A 27,238-nucleotide genomic window follows, 5' to 3' on the forward strand; every position below is an offset into this window, starting at 1 on the left:
ACAATGCTATGTATTTGAATACTTATTTGCCAAATGATTTACAAAAAGAATCAACAGAAGACCTACTCTGCATGAAAGTTGAGACAGGAACTCCTTTGGTTCTTATTTTATGCCTTTTGGGAATTGTTAGCAATTCCAACAAGAACCTTAACCTTAAAAAGTGAAGGCTAAGGAGAGTGGGTCAGTTGCTTGCCTGAACTAAAGCACGCCTCAATGCACACATAGACCCCCTTGGCAAATAATGGGATATTTATTTGCTCCCAGTAGTTAAGGAAATCATCATCCAATCACAGAATATCAACTCTTCAAATGTAGACCTCATAAAACTAGTTCAACAAACTCACTAGACAAACAGCAACAGCTAAGACAACAAACATGGAAGAAGGAGACTCCAACTCCAAGAGCCGTCACACTGTATTATTTAAAACATCCCATTTTTCACAAAAGTTTAGGAGATATACAAAGAAATAAGAAAGTATGGCTCATAGAGAGTAAAAAAACCAAAAGTCTGCCCAGAGAAATACAGACATTAGACTTAAGACTTTAAATGAGGTATTTTAAAGTAAGTTGAAAAAACTAAAGGAAATCATGTCTAAGAAATTATGAGAACAACGTCTCACCAAATAGAAATATGAATAAGTACAATTGCTAGCAGCAGGAGACAAACTTGCAAGCGGACAGGGGCAGGTCCCTGGTGAAACCTGACAACCTTCAAGCCAAAGACAGCCTGAAGCCTGAAAGCCAGTTCAGGGTAGAGTCCACGAGACTGAGAACTTCCTCAGTACCTTTCAGCCAACTGAATGGTGCTTTTTCCAGGTCCACTCATGGACCAATCAGCATGCACGCTCCCATTCTGAGCCCATAAAAACCAAGGACTCAGTCACACGTGGGGACTACCTGCCTTTGGAATCCTCTTTCACATGAAGGTCTACCCATGTTGGGTCCCCTGTCGTGTCAAGAGCCATCTGTCATTCAATAAAACCCCTTTCCGCCTGCTCACTCTCCTGTGTCCGCAGAACCTCATTCTTATTGAATGCAGGATAAAAGCCCAGAACCCGCTGAACAGTGGGTGTGAAAGGAGCTCTAACACTGCAGCCCTCCAGCCCTCCGCTGACACTGGGCAGCCACCCGATATGACAGGTAATGGCAATGGGGCTAGGCTAGCCCAGGAGCCACAGACAGAAGCAGGGTGGGGGGACAGAACAAGCTGTAACACGAACGAGTTGAAACATGCGTCCCTACCACCTCTGTTTGCCATGCTGTGGGCAGCGGGAAGGAGAGTGAGCTGTAATGGTCCTTGAGGGCTCAGACCTCAAGACTCCATGGGCAACAGCCATACACCCTCTGGGGCTCTTTGGCTGCTGGCATCTCCAAGATTTTGGGTGCTGCAGTGTCACCCTCAGCCAGACACTGGTGCTCAAGTTGGAAAATGGTCGTGGCACACCTGCACCAGCTGTGGGTTGAATGCAGAGCCACAATGGGCGTGGAATCCGGGCCAGAAGCAGTCTGCTGAGCTGAGTGGGCATAGAAAGCCCAGCAATGAGCCCAGAGGTTAGTAAGCACAGGCAGGTGTGCAACAGGCCATGAAGATTGCTAGCTGGCACAGTGGCACTGAACGAATCCTGTGTCATTTCTGGGGGCTTGTCTGGGATCTGTGGAAGGTTAACAGTGAACCTCTTATACTTCATTTCTGAGGCTTCTTGCCTTCACATTTTTTTCTAAAACTAGATGAAAGATCAGGCTTGTCAACCAGTTAAGAGGAAATGGCACAGCTGCAGAGGACAGGCTTGCTGGAGAAGACTGTCAAGCCTCTGCCATCACCCTCGGATACTGGGAATGTTGGCTTTTTCAATGCAGTCTCCCTTCACAGAGGTCTAGCCATTGCCTGGGATTGGAATAAGGTCCTGTGACAACCTAAGGTATCTAGCTGAGGCTACACCCCTGGACTGCCCCCAATCCTGGACAGCCTGTTTGGGTGTTGGTCAAGACCGTCAGTCTTTCCTGTAGCATTTTCTTTGTCTCTTTTGTGGCTCCTATCACTTCTTCATATACAATGTTACGGGTGTTACTGCAAACCGCAGTGATAATATTACTGGGTAGAATGAGCACTTTACTTAGTCACCGGGAGTGTAATTCAGAACAACTTGGTTTTTGTCTATTCTTAGAAGCAAGAATGTCATAACTGAGGGTTTTCTTTCCCCTGTGAAAGAAACCCATCTGCATTGGGCAAGAGGCCATTTCCCACAGGCATATCCCCTCCCTGCATTTAAGCTGTTCTCCACCCTCCCCCCTTTACCCCCGGCCACATACCATGTCAGGAGTTGGCACAGTCCTGTGAATACAGGGAGCTTTCCTATGCAACAGACTGATTTTTTTGTACTTTTTGAGACAGAGTCTCATTCTGTCACCAGGCTGGAATGCAGTGGTGCGATCTTAGCTCACTGCAACCTTGGACTCCCTGGTTCAAGCGATTTTTCTACCTCAGCCTCCCGAGTGGCTGGGACTACAGGCCCGTACCACCGTGCCCAGCTAATTTTCTGTATTTTTAGTAGAGACAGGGTTTCACCATGTTGATCAGGACGGTCTCGATCTCTTGACCTCGTGATCAACCTGCCTTGGCCTCCCCAAATGCTGGGATTACAGGCAAGAGACTGTTTTGTTTTTCTCTTGGGAGGCAACTTATTAGGCCAGGTTTCCCCTCTTTTCTTAGTATGACTGTGAGGGACGTCTCAGTGAAGCCTTTAACCTGTTACTTTTCACAACCCCTTAGTTATATATAGTTGAGGAGACCTCTTACTTACCCATGACTTTAAAATCATGCCTGAAAGCCCAACTCTTCCGCTAGGCAGGGCTATTTTAGCTGGCATACAACCCACCATCCTTATGGTTCCAGGACAGACTCTTTGTCTCACCCAAGTGCACACCGATATTAACCCAGAAGTTTGGGCAACTCAAAGGAAAACTGGTGGTGCCACAACTGCCATACCGGTTTGGATCCACCTTAAGGATCCCACCTCCTTCCTTAACCAGAGACAATATACCATAAAACCAGAAGTTAGTAAAGGACTAGAAGCCATCACTGATAATTTGAGGATGCAGGGCTTCCACAAACCCTGCAACAACCCTTGTAAATACTCTGATACTGGAGTTACAGAAACCCAGTGAAGAAAGGAGACTGGTCCAGGACATCTGCCTCATTAATGAGGCTGGGGTTCCAATACATATGGTGGTTCCCAATCCCTATACCCTACTAACTCTAATACCCGAGGAAACGAAATGGTTCATAGTCCTGAATCTAAAACATGTCTTTTTCTGCATACCATCAAACCCCAACTTCAGTATTTGCTTGCATTCAACAATCCATCCAACCAGACCACCAGCTAATCAGGACAGTGTTACTTCAGGGATTCCAAGATAGCCCCCAGCTGTTTGGGCAAGTGTTGTCAAAAGATCTGAGTTCCTTTATCCGCAGGTGAAAGTTTTAAAATATGCAGGTGACATTCTCCTTTGTGCCCCAATTGAGGAAGTCTCAGGAGGACAGGGAGGCTTGCCTTAATTTTCTGGATAACAGAAGATATAAGGTCTCAAAATCTACGGCTCAGCTCTGTCAGATTTCAGTGAAGTGCCCAGGTCTAGTCTTGTTAGAGGGGACAGGGGAACTTGAGGGTATTCCTCTCCCCAAAACCCTCAAGCAACTGAGAAGATTCTTGGAGATAACAGGATTCTGCTGACTATGGATACCTGGGTATGGTGAAATACGCTGTCCCTCTCGTATCACATAATAAAGGAGACTCAGGCAACTAAAACTCACTCCCTAATTTGGGAACTAGAGGCTAAAAGAGCCTCTGACCAACTGAAACAAGCCTTTCTTGAGGCACCAGCCCTTACTCTTCCCATAGGGAAGACATGAAATCTTTATTTATCACAAAGAAAGAGAATGGCCCAAGGTCCAGCCCAGCAACCTGTAGGCTACCTAAGCAAAGAGCTTAATTTGGTAGCTAAAAGATGGCCAGTCTGCCCCCGGACAGTCTCAGCAGTAACCTTGCGGGTACCAAAGGCCACTAAGGTAACCATGGGAAATAATGGAACCATTTATACCCCACATAATGTGGCAGGACTGCTGTCTTCTACGGGGAGGCTTTTTTTTTTTTTTTTTTTTTGCAAAACAGCACCGCTATCAGCATGAAGCAGTAATTGTGGTCATAATCCTTATCCTAACAGCAGTTAGATGTACCTCTTCAGAGGGAGGACTGGTACCAGTAGGAGACAAATGCACAGGCAGGCACGGACGGGTCCCTGGTGAAACCCAACATTCAAGTCAAAGACACCCGGCAGTCTGAAAACTGGATGCCAGTTCCGGGCAGAGTCTACAAGCGGAGTGAGAACTTCCTTGATGCCTAAAGCCAATCCAGTGATTCTTCTTCCAGGCCTGCCCATAGACCATAAAACATGCATTCCCCCATTCTGAGTCCATAGAAACCCTGAACTCAGCCTCACGTGGGGGATACCTACCTATCACACAGAGGGTTATCTATTTCAGGTCCCCTCTCGTGTTGAGAGCTGTTCTGCTGCTCAATAAAATCCCTTCCACCTTGCTCAATCTCTGGTGTCCGTGTAACCTCATTTTTCTCCGAGGCAGGATGAGAGCCTAGAACCTGCTGAATGGCGGGTGGGAAAGGAGCTGTAACACTGTAGCCCTCCCGCCTTCTGCCAGCACTGGGAAGCTGCCCCACATGACTGGAAGCAGTAGCAGGGCCAGGCGAATCCAGGAGCCACAAGCCAGAGTGGAGCAGCGTGATTGAATAAGCTGTAACACAAACAAACTGAAACACACCCCTCTATTGTTTGCTGCGTTGCGGATGGCAGGAAGGAGACAGAGAATGTAACGGTCCTGTGATCTGAGGAACGGAAAGAAAACCAGAATGATGAAAAGTGAATAGTCTCAGAGACCTGAGGGATACCATCAAGTGTACCAACATAAGCATAATGGAAATCTTAGAAGTGCCAGAAAGAATATTTGAAGAAATAATGTCCAAAACCTTGCAAATTTGAGGAAAAACTTAATCTACACATCAAGATAGCTCAACAGTCTCCAAGTTGGATAAACTAAAAGAGATCCATACCTAGACAGATCATAATCAAACTGAAAAGATAAAATCGTGAACGCAGCAAGAAAAACAACTCGTAACACATAAGGGTTTCTCAGCAAGTTTGACAGTTCATTTCTCATCAGCAACCAGAAGTAGTGAGATGATATTCAAAGACCTCATGTTTACTTTGATTGCTGAAGGAAAAAAGATACAAGATCTAATAGCCAAAAAAAAAAAAAAAGATCAACCAAGAATTTTTTTGTTTTTGAGACAGGGTCTCACTCCATTGCCCAGGCTGGAGAGCAGTGGCACCATCATAGTTCACTGTAGCTTCAAATTCTGGGGTTCAAGCAATCCTCCCACCTCAGTTTCCCAGGTAGCTGGGATGACAGGAACTCACAACTATGCCTGGCTAATTAAAATTAAAAGAAAAAAATTTTAATAGAGATGGTGTTTTACTAAATGTTGCCTAGGTTGGTCTTCAACTCCGGGCCTCAAGTGATCCTCCCAGCGTGGCCCCCGTAAAGTGCCGGGATTACAGAAGCGAGCCACCATGCCCAGCCTCAAGGAAGTTCTGTATCTAGCAAGACTCTAAACTAAATTTTTAAAAAATTTTCTGTTATCAGATAAAAACTAAAAGAATTTGTTGCTAGCAGATTTTCCCTGTAAGAAATACCAAAGGGGAACTCTTTCAGGCTAAAATGAGATGACACTGGAGAGTTACTTGACACCAACATAATATAAAGCAATCTAGGCTAGGTGTGGTGGCTCATGCCTGTAATCCCAGCAGTGTTTGGAGGTTCAGGTGGGTGGATCACTTGAGGCCAGGAGTTCGAGACCAACCTGGCCAACACAGCAAAACCCCAACTCTATCAAAAATACAAAAAAATTAACCAGGCATGGTGTCACTCGTCTGTAATCTCAGCTACTTAGGAAGCTGAGGCATGAGGATCTCTTGAAGTGGGAAGGCAGAGGCTGCAGTGAGGTGAGATCATGCCAATGCATTCCACCCTGGGAGAGAGCAAGACTCTTGTCTCCAAAAAAAAAAAAAAAAAAAATTAAATAGTGTAAATATTTATTGTATGTAATCTTTCTTCCCCTTTAAAAAGATAACGGTACATAAAATATGGGCATATAATGTATGAAGGTGTAATTTATATGGCCTTAAAAACATGATCCAACTATATGCTATTGTCACAGGATCCTCAGGGTGTCGCTTTTCCAGCTCAAAACCTGTGGCTGGTGGTGCCTTTGCCTGAGTTTTGCCAGGGCCTGCTGGGCTTGTTGTATTCACTTGGCCCAGCAGGCTGTGCTCAGCTCATGCTACTGGTCCACATCCCATGCCTGCTAGGGGTAAGCCAGGTGTGCAGCAGTGAGGGGTGTATGAGTGAGCACCGGGTCCGGCCGCTGCACACACCAGGCATGCTGGCTGCAGTGGGGTAGGCAAATCCAGGTGCTGGTTCCCTGAGAGGTTGCAGCTAGATCAGGCACACCATAGGGGCTTCCATTGTGGGCACTGGGGAATGTGGTGGCACCCTGAAACTTAGAGACATCAAGAACCCCAGAGCCCCAAAGAGGGTGTTGCAGCCCTGGTTTGGGGAGCTCCTAAGTTTGGGCGCCCCAAAAGACCTCAGCTCTTCTCTCCTTCTCATTGTCTGCAATGTGGTAAGCAAGGGGACATGTTTCAGTCCTGTTTCAGTCCCATCTTTCAGTGGGTCCCATGTTATTAGCATGTGTTCAGGAAGAATGAGGTCTGCAGTCAACTGGAAGGTGAGCAAGGCAGAGAGTAGCTTCACTGAGTGACAGAACAGCCCTCAGGAGACCTGCAGTGGGTAGCTTCTTTCTGCAGGCAGGTCGTCTCCCCAAGTATCCAGCTCTCAGTGGAGAGGATACCTACAGTGGGAAGCTCCTTTCTGCACACAGGTCATCCTGATGAGTGTTCAGTTCTCAGCAGAGCGGATACCCACAGTGGGTAGCTCCTTTCTGCAGGCAGGTCATCCTAACAGGTGTCCAGCTCTCAATGGAGAGGAGACCCACAGCAGGTAGTTTCTTTCTGCATGCAGGTCATCCCAAGGGTGTCCAGCTCTCTGTGGAGAGAAGACCTGGAGTGGGTAGCCCCTTCCCACAGCTGGTAGTCCTGATGTCTCTCCTGAGTCTGGCTGAGTCTGGAGTTTTTACAGGCTTTAGAAAGGAGGAAGTGTGTGCTGACTGGTCCATGGGCAGCCATGGGTGGGCCCAGAAAAAGCACCATAAATTCTCACTCTGGGCCACAAATCTAGTCTGGCCCCCAGGATTTAGCCATCCCTGGCTTGAAGATGGGGTTTCATCAGGTGCCCACTTCTTTCGACCCAGGAGCCCGTCTGCCTCCTATTGCTATGAACCTGCCATCCAAGGTGCCTACAGTGCTTAGGTTGTTCATTCCAACAAGCAGGCCCATGCTGACATGGCCTTATCCCTACCCTCGGCCTCCATCCTGTGCTTGTCAGCGCTGAAAGTCTGGAGCAAACCGAGGCAGCATGGGGCATGTGTGTCGGCACTGCCCCTAGCATGCACACACCCGGGCAGGTCCTGACAGCATGCAGGGTCAGCCTAAACTTCGCTCTGAAATTGGGAGTGGGCACTGGGAGCAGGAAGAGGCTAGCAGTAGAAATAGGCAATTCTGAGCCTGTGGGAAAAGGGGGCCTTCCTGGGCCCCCGAAGCTGCAGAGATGCCCCCTCCACAGCTGCAAATACACCTAGGAGGGCAGGGCTCCTGCCCGTCCAACTTGGAAGGGGGCAGGTCACCCACCTGTTCCCAGCTCCCACCGCTCCGTGGAACAGAGAGCCCTGTCTGCACCTCCCATGCTGCAGTTGGTGTCTCAACATCAGCTGCTCCAGACTGATTCAAAGACACAAACAGGGTGAAAGTAAAAGGATAGGAAAGATACGCCATCTAGTATCAGTAAGATTTAAGGTTGTTTTATTAATACCGGTTGAGTATCTTATCTGAAATGCTTGGGACCAGAAGTGTTTCAGGTTTGTTTTTCTCCCTCTAGATTTTGGAATATTTGCATTATACTTATCGGTTGAATATCACTAATCTGAAAATCTGAGACGCTCCAGTGGACACTTCCTTTGCGCATGATGTAGGTATTCAAACAGTTTTGCCTTTAGAGCATTCTGAATTTTGAATTAGGGATATTCAACTTGTATCAAAGTAGATATTAAGACAAATATTGTTACTAGAAACAAAGATAATGATAAAAAAGGTCAATCCATCAAAAAGATAACAATAGCTGAGGTGATAGGATTGCTTGAGCCCAGAAGTTCAAGACCATCCTGGGAAACCTAGTGAGAGCCCACCTCTGTGGTTTTTAGAAATTAGCTGGGCTTGGTGGTATGCACCTGTAGTTCCAGGTACTCCAGAGGCAGAGAGGTGGGAGGATAGCTTGAGCCCAGGAGATCAAGGCTTCAGTGAGCCACGACCACACCACTGCACTCCAGCCTGGACAACAAGGTGAGACCTTGTCTTAGTATGAATGAAGTGAAGGTAGAAACAAATAATTCAACAACAAAAGTTGGAGGCTTCTATACCGCACTTGGAGTAATACATAGAACAACTAGGCAGAAGATAAATAAACAGAAAATTTACACTGTTAAAGCAACTAAACCTATCAGACATCAACAGAACACACCACTCAAAAACAGCATAATACACGTTTTTCTCAATTGCACATGGAACATGTTCCAGGGCAGACCACATATTAGGACATGAAATAAGTGTCAATAAATTAATGAAGTGCAACTAAAGCAGTGCACAGTGGGAAATTTACAGCTATAAATACCTGTGTTAAAAAAAAAAAAAAAAAAAAGATGCTAGGCACAGTGGCTCATGCCTGAAATCCTAGCACTTTGGGAGGCTGAGGTGGGCGGATGACCTGATGTCAAGAGTTTGAAACCAGCCTTGTGGGGATCGCTCCTGTGAAGGGCCCTTGACAGGACCCTCGCCATCTTGAGCTTGAGCCCATACACGTTTCTCCTTTCCTGGAGGCTGTTGAGCTAAGGGAAAGGAGGAAGTCTAGTTGCACTGATTTTATAAACATCAATCTTTGCCTCTGACATTTGCAACAGAATGGCTGAGCTCAAGCCTTGTGGTCTAATGAGACACTGTATGGGTAGACATTGTGTGCCTCCTAGTTCCTTCTGTGCACAATAACTGTATGACTTCATTTACCTCTGCTAACTCAGTCATATTGTTTGCATATGATCCTATATGAATAGGCAAGGTTAGAATGACATTTAGAAAGGTCCAGCTATACCTTGTTAACAATCTTACTTGCTTGCTTAACTGATTTTAGAAAAACACGTTTAGATTTATGATCCCCTTTTTGCAAGCTTTATTGTCCCTTTGCTGTACACCCTTTGATTAAGAGTCATACTTTCTGTACCTCTTTTCTTGTGATTTTTGTTCTTGATTTTATTTCAAGATACAATGGAATGTACGTCACTCCTCAAACACTGAAAGGTATATAACCTGTAGTTTGCACAAATAAACTTGCTGTCTTGGCACTTCTTGCTCCGGCATTGCCTGGCAGTCCTCCAGACCCCGCTCTCTATCTATCTTTTCTTCCGCGCACTCCCTCTTCCAGGTTAAGAACACTTGAGTGGGGCTGAGGCTCTCTGCTGGTCGGAAGCCCCCTGGCAGACGTGCCGGACCCCCACACAGCCTGGCCAACATGGCAAACTCCGTCTCTACTAAAAATACAAAAAATTAACTGGGTATCGTGGTAGGCACCTGTAATCCCAGATACTCAGGAGGCTGAGGCAGGAGAATTGTGTGAACCTGGGAGGTGAAGGCTGCAGTGAGCTGAGACTGCACCACTGCACTCCAGCCTGGGTGACAGGGAAAGACTCCATCTCAAAAAAGAAAAAAGAATAAAATAAGTAAATGAAAAGATAAGCCTGGGATGTTGGCTTACACCTATAATCCCAGCTATATGGCAGGCTGAGGCAGAAGGGTACCATGAGGTGAGGAGTTCAAGAGCCTGTGTCTAAAAAAATCTCTTTAAATTACGTAAGTATAGTGGTACATGCCTGTAGTCCCAGTAGTTCAGGAGGCTGAGGCAGGGGGATCACTTTAACCCAGGAGTTCAAGGTTGTAGTGAACTATGATCACGCCACTACACTCTAGTCTGGACAACAGACTGAGATCTTGTTGCCAAAGAAAAAAAAATTAAAAATGTAAAACCAATAACCTCATCATCTACCTTAAGAAACTAGAAAATAGCAAAGCAGAAGAAAATAATAAGCAGAGTATAAATAAGTAAAACAAATAAAAATTCAGAAAAATGAATAAAAACAAAAGCTAGTTCTCTGAAAAGTCCAACAATATTCACAAATCTTTAGCTAGACCAACCAAAAAAAGAATACTCAAATTATACTAGATCAGGAAAGAGGGGGCATTACTATCAATATTACGGAAATAAATGTCAATGTAAAAGAATACCATGAACAGTTATTATCTCAACAATATAGAGAATCTAGGTGAAATAAGTAATTCTTAGAAAGACCCTGATATAGTTTACATGTTGCTCCTGCTAAATCTCACCTTGAATTGTAATCCCCAATGTTGGCGGTGTGGCCTGGTCGGAGGTGTTTTGGTCATGGGGGCATATTCTTCATGTCTCAGTGCTAGCCTCGAGATAGTGAGTTCTCACAAGACCCGGTTGTTTAAAAGTGTGTGACACCTCTTTCTCTCTTGCTTACTCTTGCCACATGAGAGGCCAGCTTCCCCCTTCACTTTCCACCATGATTATTAAGCTTGGCCTCCCCAGAAGCCAAGCAGATGCCAGCACCATGCTTCCTGTAAAACCTAAAGAACTGTGAGCCAATTAAAGCTCTTTTCTTGATAAATTACCCATTCTCAGGTATTTCTTCATTGAAACACAAGAATGGCCTAATACAGACCCAAACTACCAGAACTGACTGAAGAAGAAACAGAAAATCTGAATAGACCTATAACAAGTAAATAAACTGAATTTATGACTGAGCTCGGTGGCTTACACCTGTAATTCCAGCACTTTGGGAAGTAGAAGCAGGCAGATCACAGGGTCAGGAATTTCAGAACAGCTTGACCAACATGGTGAAACCCTGTCTCTACTAAAAATACAAGAAATTAGCCGGGCGTGGTGGTGTATGCCTGTAATCCCAGCTACTCATGAGGCTGAGGCAGGAGAATCGCTTGAACTCGGGAGGCGGAGGAGGATGTGGTGAGCAAGATCATGCTTGTACTCCAGCCTGGGCAACAATGGCAAAACTCTGTCTCAAAAAAAAAAAAAAAAAAAAAAAAAGAAACTGAATTTGTAATAAAGAAACTTCTCACAAGGAAAAGCCCAGCTGGGATAAAATGCCCTCACTGGTGAATTCTACAAAACACTGAATGAAGAGATGACATGGATCCTTTACAGACCCTTTTTGTAATAGCAGTAGAGAGAGGACTTCTCAACTCATTCTTGTAGACCAATATTACTGTGACAGCCAAACCAGAACAAGACATCACATGAAAACTACACACCAACACTTCTTATGAAAGTGGATAAAAAGTCCTCAACAGGTTGGGCGCAAGGGCTCACGCCTGTAATCCCAGCACTGTGGGAGGCTGAGGCAGGAGGATTGTTTGAGCTCAGGAGTTCCAGATCAGCCTGAGCCTCATGGCAAAACCCCATCTCTACAAAAAATACAGAAGTTAGCTGGGTATGGTGTGCACCTGTGGTCCCAGCTACTCGGGAGGTTGAAATAAGAGGATCATTTGAACCTGGGAAGTCAAGGCTGCAGTGAGCTGTGACTGTGCCACTGCATTCCAGTCTGGGTGATACAGCAAGACCCTGTCCCCAGGTTAAAAAAAAAAAATTCTTAAAAATAAATCAGTGTAATAAGTATAGTTACATAGTTATTCATAGTGTGAAAGACAAAAATCACATTATCATGGAAAAAGAACAACTGAACAAAATCCAACCAATCTGGACAATACAGTGAGACTCCATGTCTACAAAAAATAAAAAATTAGCTGGGCGTGGTGGCACGTGCCTATAGTTCCAGTTACTTAGGAGGCTAAGGTCAACTGTTTGAGCTTGGGAGGCTGAGGCTGCAGTGGGTCATAATCATGCCACTGTAGTCCAGCTTGGATGCCAGAGTAAGAACCTTATTCAAAGTTTTCCCCATTAGATCAGGAAAAACATAAGAATGTCTATTCTTTTTTTGTTGTTGTTTGTCTGAGATGGAGTCTTGCACAGCAACCTCCACTTCCCAGATTCAAGCAATTCTATCTCAGCTTCCTGAGTAGCTGGGATTACAGGCACATGCCTCCATGCCCGGCTAATTTTTTGTATTTTTAGTAGAGATGGGGTTTCTTTGTGTTCCCCAGGCTGGTTTCGAACTCCTGAGCTCAGGTTACCCACCCACTTTGGCCTCCCAAAGTGCTAGGATTATAGGTGTGAGCCACAGTGCCCGGCATTCTATTCAATACTGCAGGTATCCTCTAGCCAGGGCAATTAGGAAAAAACTTGCAATAAAAAGCATCCGGATTGGAAAGAAAAAAGTCAGATTACCCCTATTTGCAGATGACATTATGTCTTATATAAAAAATCCTAGGCCGGGCGCGGTGGCTCACGCCTATAATCCCAGCACTTTGGGAGGCCGAGGCGGGTGGATCACGAGGTCAAGAGATCGAGACCATCCTGGTCAACATGGAGAAACCCCATCTCTACTAAAAATACAAAAAATTAGCTGGGCACGGTGGCGCGTGCCTGTAATCCCAGCTACTCAGGAGGCTGAGGCAGGAGAATTGCCTGAACCCAGGAGGCGGAGGTTGCAGTGAGCCGAGATCACGCCATTGCACTCCAGCCTGGGTAACAAGAGCAAAACTCCGTCTCAAAAAAAAAAAAAAAATCCTAAGGAATTCATAAAAAAAAAAAACCAACTGTTACAGTTAATAAATAACTTCAAAAAGGTTGCAAGATACACAATGAAAATACAAAAAGCAATCAACTTCAATGAACAATAAAAAATTAAGAATGCAATGCTAGTTACAATAGCATCAAAAGAAACAAAATACTTGGGAATAAGTTTAACAAAAGAAGTAAAAGATTTATATATTAAAAACTGGAAAATATCACTGGATGAAATTAAAGACCCAAATTCATGGAAAGACATATTGTGTTCATGAACTGGAAGGTTCAGTATTGTTTAAAATTCAATACTCCCAAAATTCACCTATACATTCAACACAATTTCTAGCAAGATCTCAACTGCCTTTTGTGCAGAAATTGGTAAACTGACCCTAAAACTCATAAGGTAATACAAGGGGTCTAGAATAGTCAAAATAACCTGGAAAATGAAGAAAAAGTTGAAGCACACTTGTCAATTACAAAACTTACTATAAAGTTATAGTCATCAAGACAATGTGGTACTGGCATGAAGTAAGACACATAAATTAATGGATCAGAACCAAAAAATCCAGATTTTTTTTTCTTATCTAGCCAACTCTGAAGCATGGAATCCAGATATTTATGGTCAGTTTATTAATTTTTTTCAGAAACAGGGTCTTGTTTTTTTTTTTTGAGACAGAGTTTCGCTCTTGTTACCCAGGCTGGAGTGCAATGGCGTGATCTCGGCTCACCGCAACCTCCGCCTCCTGGGTTCAGGGAATTCTCCTGCCTCAGCCTCCTGAGTAGCTGAAATTATAGCCACGTGCCACCATGCCCAGCTAAGTTTTGCATTTTTAGTAGAGATGGGGTTTCACCATGTTGATCAGGATGGTCTTGATCTCTTGACCTCGTGATCCACCCGCCTTGGCCTCCCAAAGTGCTGGGATTACAGCCTTGAGCCACTATGCCCGGCCAGAAACAGGGTCTTGCTCTGACCCAGGCTGGAGTGCAGTGATGCAATCATAGCTTGCTGTAATCTTGAACTCCTGGGCTGAAGTGATCCTCCTGCTTCAGCCTCCCCAGTAGCTAAGAGTAGAGGTATGTAACACCAAATAAATGCCCAAATAATTACTTGTTCAATAGTAGACATGGGGTGTCTTAGTATGCTGCCCAGGGTGGTCTCACTCTCCTGGCTTTAAGCAATCCTCCTGCTTTGGCCTCCCAAAGTGTTGGGACTACACCATGGGCCATTATGCCTGGTCTGCATTCTTCATAATAGTGGCCATTAATGAATGGACAAACAAAATATGGCATATTCATATAATGAAATATTATTCAGCCATAAAAAGAATGAAGTACTAATACCTGCAACAACAAGGAACAATGCTAAAACCATTATGCTAAGTGAAAGACACAAAAAGCCAAATATTCTATTTCAATACAGATACAGAAAGCAGATTTGCAGCTGGCAGAGAATGGGGGAACGGGGAATTGGAAATGACTTAATAGTGTAAGAATTCTCTTTGGAGTAATGGAAATAATGAAATTAGTGGAGATAGCTACAGATTATGAATCCATAAATATCCTGGATTTTTGTACCAAGAAAACCAACAAATTTTACATTTTATAGTATGTGTATCATATCGCAATTAAAAAAATATGATTCTAATTTTTTTTCTTTTGAGATGGAGTCCCGCTCTTGTCACCCAGGCTGGAGTGCGATGGTTCGATATTGGCTCACTGCAACTTCTGCCTCTCGAGTTCAAGGAATTCTCCTGCCTCAGCCTCCCGAGTAGCTGGGATTACAGGTTCCTGCAACCATACCTGGCTAATTTTTATATTTTTAGCCAATCATGTTGGCTAGGCTGGTCTTGAACTCCTGACCTCAGGTGATCTGCCCGCCTTGGCCTCCCAAAGTGCTGGGGTTACAGACATGAGCCACCATGCCCAGCCTATGATTCTAAAATTTTAACATGTTGTATGAGGTTCTACTTGCTTTGTACCCTAATTTCCTCTTCAGCCTTTATCTTACCATTCTATCACTTCTAGCTAAACTGGTCTTTCAGTCCCCAATGATTGTATTTCAAGGCCACTGTATATCGTATTTCCTTTGCTTAGGCAGCTGATCTTTCCTTAGCCTAGCTATCTTCAACTCATTCTTCACAGTTTAGTATAATTATCACTCCCTATACCCACCATCAAGTATTCCCTTATAAGTATTCCCTTATACTTTCCTTTGAGGTACACTTATCTCCGTGCTGGCATAATAGTAAGTATTTGTTAGCTACTAAAATTATTTTCTAAGTGGGAGCTAAATGATGACAACACATGGACACATACAGGGGAACAACACACACGGGGGGGGGCCTATTGAAGGGTGAAGGGTGGGAGGAGGGAGAAGATCAGGAAAAATAACTAGTGGGTACTAGGCTTAATACCTGCGTAATGAAATAATATGTACAACAAACCCCTATGACACAAGTGTACCTATGTAACAAACCTGCACATATACCCCTGAACTTAAAAGATTAAAAAAAAAATCATTTCTAAGGTCTCTTCCAAATTTAAAATTACCGGGTTCAACTCTCTTCACCTGGAACTGTATCTTTAACCAGGTTCAACTAGTGAAAAAACTAAGATGGCCTGCAAAGTCATTATACACCAAGGTTTTAAAAGGGAAAGGGCAAGGAAATGGTAATCTCATTACAGGCAATGCTCCAGCTGTGACCTGGGAATCAACTCACTACTCTTTATTTGTAGTTGATGAATCTGTTTTCCAACCTCTTTCTAACTAATGCTATGAGAAGAAACAAATATACAAATCAAAAACCAAAGGCACCGTGTTTTGGAGAAAGCACCTGGATATTTAAAGAAAGCTTTATCGACTTCGATCTTCCTATCATTGAACATCAAACCACAGATGTGAAATTAGTTAGATCAAAGACCCACTGCCACGTTTCCTTCCCTTTTTGTGAAAACTGTAGCTGGCTGAAAAGTAATTTTTATGATGGCTGGCTTTCTGACAGTTACAATATTTGGAATAGGCGAGTCAGCTGTTACTAGCAAAAATTTAGAACAGCTACGAACTATTAGAATCACCTTAAAATTAGGGCACTTGGAGTGTCTTCTTCATATGCTTCAAGATTTAGATTGAAGACCTCAGACACATTTCCTTTTCACGGTGGAGTTTCAAGTACTTATCACCCAGATGCATTCAGTTACCTGGGGACTTCTGACAGATGCTGGTATTAAAATCTGCTGTGGATTTGCAGATTTATATCTACCTTAAAGTAGATTTGCTTTCCCCTAGACTACGCATTCTCAAAAGGAGTGATACTGCCCTAAGAGGGTGAAAATTGGTTCTGGGACAGGGAGGAATGAAGAAAATCTCCCTTTTTTATGCATAAATCACAGATATACATGATATATGAAATATACAATATATTCATGACACTAAAACATTAAAATTTCATGTGGGGAGGAGGATTCGGAAAAAAAAAAAAAAAGCCTAAGAAGATTCCTTAAAGTTGTGATAATGAAATAAAGGTTGAGAAACAATGCCCTAGACAGAATATAGTGATACACAGTCAACCTTTTTCAGAAAAAGACTGTCATTTGTGCTAGCATAACTTGGTAAGAAATCATCACAGACAATTCATGGCATTTCATAAGACACTATGCCTCTGTATAGCACACACGAGATGGGGCTGTTAGAGGCTATAATAAGTGTTTAAGTTATAATGCATCTTAAAATAGTAATATCTAGAATACATTCTGTTCTAAAAACCCTCTGACTTTGACCATCTTGAGTTCTCATTTTAGATTAGACTTGATACATTCTAGTTTACTTTTGTCCCAGAAGTTCCAAAATAATGTAGTAAATAGTTGACTACACTCACATTCATAGAATATTATATAGCAAGTCCTCAAATAACATCATTTTGTTAAATGTTTTTGTTATGCTGCTGAGGAGGAAAAAAATCAATTTCTGGCAGAAGCCACTGGATGTGTGGAGTTTACACATTTACCCCATGCCTGCATGGGATTTCTCCAGGTACAGCTGCTTCTCCCCACACTCTAAAGATGCACATGTTGCTAACATGTGCTTAAGTTATTATAGTGACAGTGAGTGCGCCCTTCAATAGAATGGCACCCTTCTAGGGTTAGTTCCTGTCGTGCATCCTAAGGGATAAGCTCTAGCTACCTGCAACCTTGAGCTGGACGAATTGGGTAAATAATTACCTTGTGTTTTTCTTTCTTTTTTTTTTTTTGAGACAGAGTCTTGCTCTGTTGCCAGGCTAGAGTGCAGTGGCGATCTCCACTCACTGTAACCTCTGCCTCCCAGGTTCAAGGGATTCTCTACATCAGCCTTCCGAGTAGCTGGTTCTACAGGTGTGCGCCACCACAACCAGCTAATTTTTGTATTTTTAGTAGAGTCAGGGTGTCACCTTGTTGGTCTCAATCTCTTGACCTTGTGATCTGCCTGCCTCAGCCTCCCAAAGTGCTACGATTACAGGCGTGCACCACCGTGCCCAGCCAATTACTTTGTTTTTATTAATCCTTCTTAAATGTAAATGTAGTTTACATTTATTTCAATGTTTAATATTATAAGTGTTTTGGTCTTTATTTACAAATGTGGTGATATTTTTGTGACCAAAAATATGCCGAAGAAATTCTAGTATATGAGTTAGCCTATGGTAGAATTAGTTACACATCATTTTACTTAAAGTTGCCGTTTTCAAGAACCTATTGAACCTATTAAATGAGGACTTACTACATATATGATTAACCAGTTATCTGCCTACAAAATGTTTCATTATCATCATGAAGAATCTGACTATAACCAACTCTCCATCACGTAATGGGAAATTTTCGGTACAAATTAATTCTAAATCTCAGATGTTAGATGATTGAAAATCCAAATACACTGAAAATACAGGCCAGGTGCGGTGACTCATGCCTGTAATCCCCGCATTTTGGGAAGCTGAGGCAGGTGGATCACCTCAGGCCAGGAGTTCGAGACCAGCCTGGCCAACACGGTGAAACCCTGTCTCTACTCAAAATACAAAAATTAGTCAGCGGGGGCAGGGCGTGTGGTGGCGAGTGCCTGTAATACCAGCTGCTTGGGAGGCTGAGGCAGGAGGATCATTTGAACTTGGGAGGCAGAGGTTGCAGTGAGCCAAGATTGTACCGTCACACTCCAGCCTGGGCAACAAGAATGAAACTCCATCTCAAAATAAATTAATAAATAAAATAAAAAAGAAAATACAAATGAGGGACTAATCATCTCTTATCAGTATGATACAAATAGTTACTCTTCAACTAGTATTAGTTATTACTGTTTAGATAAAAGAAGTGTATTTTTTGTGTAAACTTACTGACGAAGGGGTCTGAATAGGTAAGAAAGTGTGCCTGAGTTTCCTTCTTCTTAACATATTATTTTCAGCTTACTTTTATTATAAGTGGAGGTAGTAATGGGTAACTCAACTGAAGGGGAAACACCACTGAAAAAGAGAAGGAAAGATAAGATCCTAACTATTTGAAGGGTATTCTTTCTTCTTACTTGCAGAGAGGAAAAGATAAAAAGAAAGCAGTCTAAAGCAAGCAAGAGATAGTAAAGCACCCTATAGGAAAACACCTCCTTCACACATTCCACTATTTCCCTAGAAACAATAATCATTTAATGTCCTTTAAGCATGCAAATAATTCTTAGGAAGCCTTACCTTATGGTGCCTTATATTACTAGATCCACAAATAACAGAGAAAAGGTTTCTCTCTATGAAGTTATGACTTACTTGGAGATAGAAGATATATATATATATATATATATATAAATAACTGTAACGCAAAACGAAAGTGGTAAGAAAATAGAGCGGACTTACTTCATGGGAAGGGAGGGGCTGGAGAAACCATTACTAAGCTTGAGGAAATGAGGTCTGAAGGCGCAGATGAGTTCTGAAGGATGGCTGGGAATCCCAAAGAGGTTGACAGAAAGCATATGTGCAAGCATATTTGGGGAACATGTCCAGTTTGGATGAAGCACGAAGTTTATGAAGCGGAACAGTTGGAGATACAACAGAAAACACAAAATGGGTAAGGTTCGCGAAAAGCTTCAGACAGCAATGAGTACATGTTATTCCATAAACTAAGAGGAACGTCATAATCACAGCCATACTTGGCAAGTGTTTATTAAATATCTATGTTTTGGTGATATAAAGGTGAACAGAACCAGCAGCTCTTGACCTCTCATCGGTGTGTCAGTTCTGGTCCTGTCTGACCTCAAATTCGTTCTTGTCCTTCTGTTGCTCTCTACTGTATGACATAAAGCCTGACTCTATACAGACAATGTTTCTCGGGCTCTTCTGTCAGCCTGCTTCTGGCTGGGCTCAGTAAATAGAAAGCACAGGTGGGAAGTTGGAGGGCAGAAGGAAGTAGCCACATTTTTCCCCCATTCCCATTCTGCCTCAGTAGAGTCTCCTCTATGACTACCATTCCCTCATCAGACAAGTCTTGCATGTTCCATACAGTCAACCCAGCCTCTTGGTCGCTTCCTCTCTCCTTATCCTTCTGATTAGTATAGTGGCTTCCTATTGCTGCTAACCACTGAGATGTCTTAGTTGAAAGCTGCTGGGCATCTTAGCCTTTCTCTCACCAGTGTAACCAATTATCTCATTAAATCCTTCCATGTTAAATACTCAGAATGTTTTCTATTTTTTGAATGCATGCTATATCATACAGAAGGTAACAAACCTATTAAAGAAAACATTTACAGATGATAGTTTTGGAGGCTCCCAGAATTCTTGAAGCTTGTCCATTAATCCAAGGATAAGACTACAGAATAAAACTAAAAAAAAAAAAGTAAGTTTCTTCTTTTTTTTTTTTGCTAATCAATGAGAGCTTGTTATGTTGCTCAGGTTGGCCTTGAACTCATAGCCTCGCCTCCTCAAGCACCAGGACAACTGGCCGGAGCCACTGCGGCTCCAGAAAAAAAGTAAGTTTCAAATTGGGAAAATGAAAAAGTTCCAGAAACCAACAGCGGTGATGGTCGAAGAACACTGTCAATGTACTTAATGCTGCTGAACTGTACGCTGAAAACAAACAACCAACAACTCCTTGTTTTGGGCTGTAAGAACTACATATTTTAAAATGGCCAAAATGGTGAATTTTGTTATGTATATTTTATCAAAAAAAGTAAATAAACAGCTACAATAAGACATGATAAGACAATGCCCTGGCAACATTTAAGAAGTACTAACTGTGAATGAGGTTTCAGAGATCAGGTGTGACTTGAACCTTGAATGCAAGCGTAGTAGCAAAGAGGAGCAGAATTCATTTAAGAATATTCAGAGAAACTTCAATTCGTTTGGGATGTCTGCAGCATATGGCAGATGTTAAGAAGTTGAGATCAAGCAGGAGAGGTAGGGAGGATCAGTTCTACAGAGCACCTTGAAGGATAAATGGATAAAAACGCAACTGACTGCCCAGAGGCAATAAAAAACACTTTGATGTATTCTGGCCTGTACGGTATCTTGTGAAATCCCAACAGGGCAACAAGGGCTACTTAAGCGGAGTAGTGAGATGCAAAGTCAGAGCGCAGTATCCTGAAGGATACAGGGTACTTACAGAACAGCAACTAAGTGGAACTCACTGTGTTCTCTGAATAAACTGGACTTGTGAAAGGGTGACACACAACATAAGACAAAATGTTCTGTCTAATGGGTGTCTAATGTTTCGAGAGGTCCAGAAGAGTGTTTTGGGTGTGTGTGTCTGAAAGTAGAAAAACCTAATTATCTGAACACTAAGGGCAGAAAACTTACTTCTCTATGTTCAGCAATTGGCATAGTGTTTGGAACTATCAGGCACCCAAAGATTTGCTGGAAAAAAAACCCATTATGAAGGGGTCAATAACAAGGGGAGCTGAAGATGGGGAGGGGGCAGATAGAAGAATCATGAGTAAATAATAAAACTGATATGAGAAAGACATACACGATATATATTTTTAAAATTGTGCAATGACAAATGACCAAGTAACAGCATTAGGCATAAGGAGGCTTTTTTTGGTACTGTTTACTCCTGCTCTCTTTAAAGTTTTAGTAAGAACAAAATCATTTCAACTTTCAGAATAGAAGGTACAGTGTGAATGCTTCAGGGAGATGTGTAACCACAGCAAACAAAATGAATTGCAAGGACAAGTATCCGGGAAGCCATGACAGAAGTCCGAGTGAGAAGTAACGGCGGGCACACTACGGGACTGGTGGCAGTGAAATGGAATGTGAATGACCAAGATTTTTAAGACAAAACCATGGCTGATTAAAAGTAGGAAGTCAGCAGAGTGGCTGGGTTATGGAAAAGGAATACTCACAAATTGATGTGAATTATTCCGATTAGAAAATGATTCTGCTTTCTTAAGATTTTGTAATTAGGAGTGATTCTGCCCTCCAGGGGACTTACAAGCAGTATCTAGAGACATTTTTCCTCATCACAACTGGGTAAGGGTAGGGAATGAGTGTCCTACTGTAATCTAGTAAATAGAAGCCAGGAATGCTACTAAACATCCTACAATGTTTAAGTACAGGATAGATTCCCATAATAAAGAATTTTGAAGATAGATCCCCATAATAAAGAATTTTGAGGCCCAAAATGTTAACAGTACTGAGGCTGAGAAACCATGTTTAAGACTAGTTACCGAAACTCAACTAGATTACCAAACTGCCAAAACTCAGAATTCCTAAGCAAAAGATTAATCAGACATTAACAAAACATTAGTTTAAACTTGTCATTAGTTTCTTCAAAAATGGATGGTGGAACCATTTCCGTTTAACGTTTCCTGCAAAATGTGTTTATCAAGAGCCCTGCCCAAATAGCATTTTTGTGGACAGCGCTGGGCATTTAAAAGAGGCACAAGACAAATGGATTTTCCGAACAATAAAATAACGGAAGCAAATGGCTGTGAATACTATGGGAGGCTTCATCACAGATGTCTGCCTTTTAAGACGTCGCATACGATGTCTGTAAATCACTGGCTCGGGTTTTGAGCTTTACCTCTCGTCCCCTGTGGTACAATCCCCTTTATTCTATCAGGGGACAAACAACAACACAACCCTTCTCTCACACAGACAATACACCCTGACAAACAAGTGACCCACAAACCACCCTCCTCAAATGAAGGTAAAACTAAGGCTAGAAAACGCTCAACTAAAAGGCAATCCTCCGAAATTTTTTGCTGATCAAAGAAATAAGAATTGCTGTTTTAAAATATGCCACTGGCATTTCACACCTCTACACTGGACGACGTACTGCGAGGAGGGCAGAGAAGGAAGATCACCCCTACTCCCAAACCCGTAGTTATAAGGGCGGGTTATTAGAAGGGCGCCAGGAAGGTCTCCCTAAAAGATGGGGGCGGGGGGCCCGGGGAAGTCCCTATTTTGGTCCCAGCACTGACCAGCGAAAGTGCTCAGAAGGTTGAAGCACACGCAGGCCGTCCGTCAAGCAGACAACTCTTTCAGGGATCCTAATTAAGCGCGGAGGCCTGACTTTCCCTCCGAATCCGGCCCCAGGTGTTTCCAGCCCGAGCTTCCCCTCGTCCCTCCCCTTGCCACGCAGCCTCCGAAGACAGGAGCATCGACATACAAAGAGCCTTAAACTGCCCAGAACCACCGCCAGTCTCAACTCGTAAGCCAGGAGGCAAACCCCCCGAAGCTTCCCCACCCAGGGAAGACCTCTGGCCTTAAAGGTCCTTCCGTCCGGCATAGCCAGGTCCAATACCCTCCTTCCCGCGTCCGCGCTTACCCAATACCAGCCGGGCTACATCCGAGGGTAACAACATGATCAAAACCGCAGCGGGAACCACAATAAAGAACGAGAGTCAGGTTAGAGCAAACGCAGCGACAGCTCCGGCGCCGCATCTCCCGGTTCCAGTGGCGGCACTGAACCCGCGGCAATTTGTCCCGCCTCTTTCGCTGCATGCCAGCCAATTGCTTCCGCCAGAGAAAGAAAGGCGCCGAAATGAAACCCACCTCCGTTCGCCTTTAGAACTGTCGTCATTTCCGTCCTCACACTAGGAGGGGCGGGGCTGAGGACGGCGAGGAGGGGCGGGGCTGAGGACGACGAGGAGGGGCGGGGCTGAGGACGACGAGGAGGGGCGGGGCTGAGGACGACGAGGAGGGGCGGGGCTGAGGACGACGAGGAGGGGCGGGGATGAGGACGGCGAGGAGGGGCGGGGATGAGGACGGCGAGGAGGGGCGGGGATGAGGACGGCGAGGAGGGGCGGGGATGAGGACGGCGAGGAGGGGCGGGGATGAGGACGGCGAGGAGGGGCGGGGATGAGGACGGCGAGGAGGGTGGGTCCTCGCCCGCGAGCCCGAGCCGGAGAGCGAGCCGCAAACGCTAGGTCGTGGGTCATTGGTGGATAGGGCGCAGGCGCGTTTGCTCCGACGGGCCGAATGTTTTGGGGGCGTGTTTTGAGCGGGGAGACCGCGTGATATTTGGCGCGCATGGGCACAACTTGCTCCGCCGCCGCTCGGCCTTGCTTCTTCCTCCAGAAGTGGGCGCTGCGCGGTCATGCCAGGTTTGAACCGGAAGCAGGAGTAGGTACCTGCGTGGCTAACGGAGAAAAGAAGCTGTGGCAGCGGGAGGAGGCCAGAGGAGCCGGGATCTGGGCTGCAGCCGCCGCCGCCGCCGCCTTTGATGCCACTTTGACCTTCCGAGTGCAGCGGTAGGGACTAGGGACTAGGGACTGGGAAGCAACGCAACGGCTTCTGCGTTGGAAAATTCAGCCGCGTGCCAACCAGTCTGTCTTCACCCCAGACACCCAATCCCATGCACCCCTCCGGAGTGGCCCTTGGCTCGTCCTCACTCCATCTTTCTCGGCCTTTCTCTGAGTTCCTAGCGGATTTGCCAATAACCTCCTTTTAAGTGCCCTGAATTGCACCCTCCCTTCTGCGCATCCTTTCTTCGTGTCACGTTAGGGTTCAGATTTAACTACGAGACGTGACTAGTCATCTTTTGATCTCTCTCTCTCATAATTAGTACTTTTAGTCAGCGAGCATTTATTGATGTTTCAACTTTAGCTTCGAGGTTACGCTTGGGCTGTGGAATCGTAGGGCTGGAGTTAGTCTGACTGTCCTCCGTGTGGCCTCGCTCTACTGTCTAACTAACTTGTGAAGATAAGTGAGATAATCTTGACCCGAGGTGAGCACTCGTGAGCGTTACTTGCTATTTTTGCCAGGTACAACTACAATGGATTTTAATGTGTGTGATAGAGGAGTACTGTGATGGTAGAGGAGTGACTGGCTCTTTACAAACTCACCATCAATTCAGTTTGTGGTGAGACTTCGCAGTGTTACCTTGGCAGATGATAGAAGCCTTCCAGATGGAAGGAAAAAAATGCGTGTAAAGGCACAAAGTGTAGGACCCTGAAGCTCCAGAGTGAGTTCTGGCATTGAATGAAATATATATATATATATATATATATTTTTTTTTTTTTTTTTTTTTTTTTTTGAGATGGAGTTTCGCTCTTGTTACCCAGACTGGAGTGCAATGGCAGGATCTCGGCTCACCGCAACCTCCGCCTCCTGGGTTCAGGCAATTCTCCTGCCTCAGCCTCCTGCGTAGCTGGGACTACAGACGCGCACCACCATGCCCAGCTAATTTTTGTATTTTTAGTAGAGAGGGGGTTCCCCTTGTTGACCAGGATGGTCTTGATCTCTTGACCTTGTGATCCACCCGCCTCGGCCTCCCAAAGTGCTGTGATTATAGACGTGAGCCACCGCACCCGGCATGAATGAAATATATTTTGCGGGTTTTCAACAGTTGTGGTTATAGGAATGGATGAGATCAAGAAGACAAAGCTGTTCTTTGAGGTGTGAGTGGAAGAACAATCGAAGGAGACTTTCGAAACAGTGATAAAGGAAGGGAGTATGATCATTGCTAACCTTTATTGAACACTTGCTGTGTTTCAGGCACTGTAAGCATGTATATGGGTCCTTATAAGAGCTCTTCGAGGTGGGTACTAGTATCGTTTTTCATTTTATCATTGAGAAACTGAGGTTTGAAGAGATGAGTGAACTTGTTTTAGATGATACAGTTTGTAAGTGGCTGAACCAGGATTTGAACTAATATAGTCTGATTGCAGATGCCACACTCTTTGGCACTAGAAAAGAATGGCATGCTAAGGGCAGAGTTATTTCTAGGAAGATGGGATATAAGCATCATTGTCAGGTTCTGCAAAGGGATCAAATTGGTTGAGATCTAAAAAGAAACATTGAATTTATCAATTCAGAGCCCTAAGGAAGTAGGAAATCTGTATCTTCTCATTTGAACCTTGAGTGGAACCTAGATATTCTGAATTAATGTATAAATGAACTTCATCTTTATATGGTGACACGCATACTCTAGTTGACTACTTAATAGTTCCTCTACCTTTCAGTTCTTCCAACATACTGTGTACTTTTACATCATAGGACCCTTTGGCAATGCTAGTCTCCTTCCCTGAAGTGTTGATCCCCCTTTTTTTGATTGGCACCAGTTAGTTCACATCTTGGCTTTATTATAACCTCCTGTGCAAGATGTTCCCTGACAACTCATCTAAAATGATCCTCTCTACTGTTATTTTTTATTACTGTATTTTTGTTTCCTCAGAGGCATACATCACAATTTGGAATTCTGCATTGATTTATCAGTTGTTTATTGTCACTCTGCTGCCCAGATATACCTCGATGAGGGTAGGATTTGTATCTGTTTAGTTCATTATTTGTCTAGCTATACGTAGTAAATATTGTTTGCATGTGTCAGTGAATGAACATCTTCTGTTTATGTAGATAATGCTAAACTATTTTGTTTTCTTCAAAGTAATCATTAAGAAACTGAAGAGAAGAAAAACAAGTTCAAAGAAGTCATAGCATGGGGAAAAAAAGTCAAGTTTAGGGCTGCCTCTTCTGGGAAGTGTCAAATCTTTAGTATATTTAAGAATAAAGGTGTCATCTCTTATGGTTCTTTGGATATTGCTAAGGTGTTTTCATTGGTTAGATTAACAGTTTCATTTTCCTTGTTGACTCAAGAGGGCTTTAAACTGAAACTGAAGAAGTAGGAAGATCTCTAGATAAAACCATAAGGAATGTGAAAGCAAAAGTGACAATACTTGTCCACAGGAAGTATATCATCAAATGAAAAGTACTCAAATAACAACCTGTAATCTACAGCAGAGTAAACGGAAGGTTGTAATAGTGTTGCGGGGGTTGGGGGAGGTCAGAAGAATGACCAGTGAATACAAATGGAGAAGAGAATTATGCTGGTTTTTTTTTTTGAGACAGTCTCACTCTGTCACCCAGGCTGGAGTGCAGTTGTGCTATATCGACTTACTGCAACTTCTGCCTCCTGGGATTGAATGAAGCCTCCCCAGTAGCTAGGATTACAGGCATGTGCCACCACACCTGGCTAATTTTTGTGTTTTTAGTAGAGATGGGGTTTCATCATGTTTGCCAGGCTGGTTGGTCTCAAACTTCTGACCTCATGATCTGCCCACTTCAGCCTCCCAAATTGCTGAGATTACAGCCCTGAGCCACTGCACCCAGCCCTGATAGACAGCTCTAGAATGTTCAAAGACAGGGCATTTATTTCGTAGTGAAGAGGGAGACCCAGGCATCTCAGATCAACTTCCCCTTTTCATTCCTAAGACTGTAAACTTCCCCTTTTCATTCTTAAGACTGTAAACTGAAACCCTTTTCATATGTAATTTCTGAGACTGTAAACTGGGACCCTTTTCATAGGTAATTCCTAAGACTGTAAACTGAGACCCTTTTCATATGTTAAGCTATAAACCTAAGATTCTTCCACTGTAACATCTAAAGTATAAGTCTATATAAAGAAGGAACCTTCCTTTGTTAGGGGAGCTTGGCTGTTAGGCAACTATGCCACCTTGCTCCCGGCCAAATAAACTCCTTCCTCCCGTATTTGGTGTCCGAGAGATCCATTTCCTGTGAGATCCCGTTTCCTGCGGCTGCTCCTGCTACAGTAGGAGACATTTTTGCCTTCATAGGAATTGGACCTGGTCTCTTAGTTCCTCTCAATTTTGAGATTCTGTGAGATCGAATCAGGGCAGAGAAATGTACTTGATCTTTAAAGATTCAGTAGGATTTAAATGGATGGACAGGAGAAGGACTTTTGCTACCTTTTTTCATCTTCAGATATAGGTATGTGTAGATATAATATACATAAATATGTGTATTTTTCTCCATTTACAGACAT

The 27,238-nt window shown here is 43.7% G+C and overlaps 2 protein-coding genes across 12 annotated transcripts in view; one reads left to right on the forward strand and one right to left on the reverse strand.

Moving 5' to 3' along the window:
- NPAT (nuclear protein, coactivator of histone transcription) overlaps window positions 1–23,042 on the reverse strand; it is a 67,920-nt gene extending 44,878 nt beyond the window's left edge. For 6 of the 7 annotated variants that reach the window (XM_078339379.1, XM_017977518.4, XM_078339380.1 and 3 more), the window contains exon 1: window positions 22,784–22,943. Coding sequence is in view for 5 of the 7 variants with exons in the window: in XM_017977518.4 (XP_017833007.3) it covers window positions 22,784–22,820 (37 nt within the window). In the remaining 2 variants the exon portion in view is untranslated. Of the gene's footprint in view, window positions 1–22,783; window positions 22,944–23,010 lie in introns of those variants that run through there. The other variant, XM_035264449.3, reaches the window with a different exon arrangement.
- A 487-nt stretch (window positions 23,043–23,529) lies between these two features.
- The window catches only part of ATM (ATM serine/threonine kinase), a 140,040-nt gene continuing 136,331 nt past the window's right edge, over window positions 23,530–27,238 (forward strand). For 2 of the 5 annotated variants that reach the window (XM_035264444.3, XM_078339378.1), the window contains exons 1-2: window positions 23,530–23,708; window positions 25,634–25,716. The gene's annotated coding sequence lies outside the window, so the exon portion shown is untranslated. Of the gene's footprint in view, window positions 23,709–24,084; window positions 24,185–25,633; window positions 25,717–27,238 lie in introns of those variants that run through there. The other 3 variants (XM_035264446.3, XM_054241531.2, XM_054241532.2) reach the window with 2 other exon arrangements.

Source organism: Callithrix jacchus, chromosome 10 (assembly GCF_049354715.1).
Source record: "Callithrix jacchus isolate 240 chromosome 10, calJac240_pri, whole genome shotgun sequence".
Classification (NCBI taxonomy): Eukaryota; Metazoa; Chordata; class Mammalia; order Primates; family Cebidae; genus Callithrix; species Callithrix jacchus.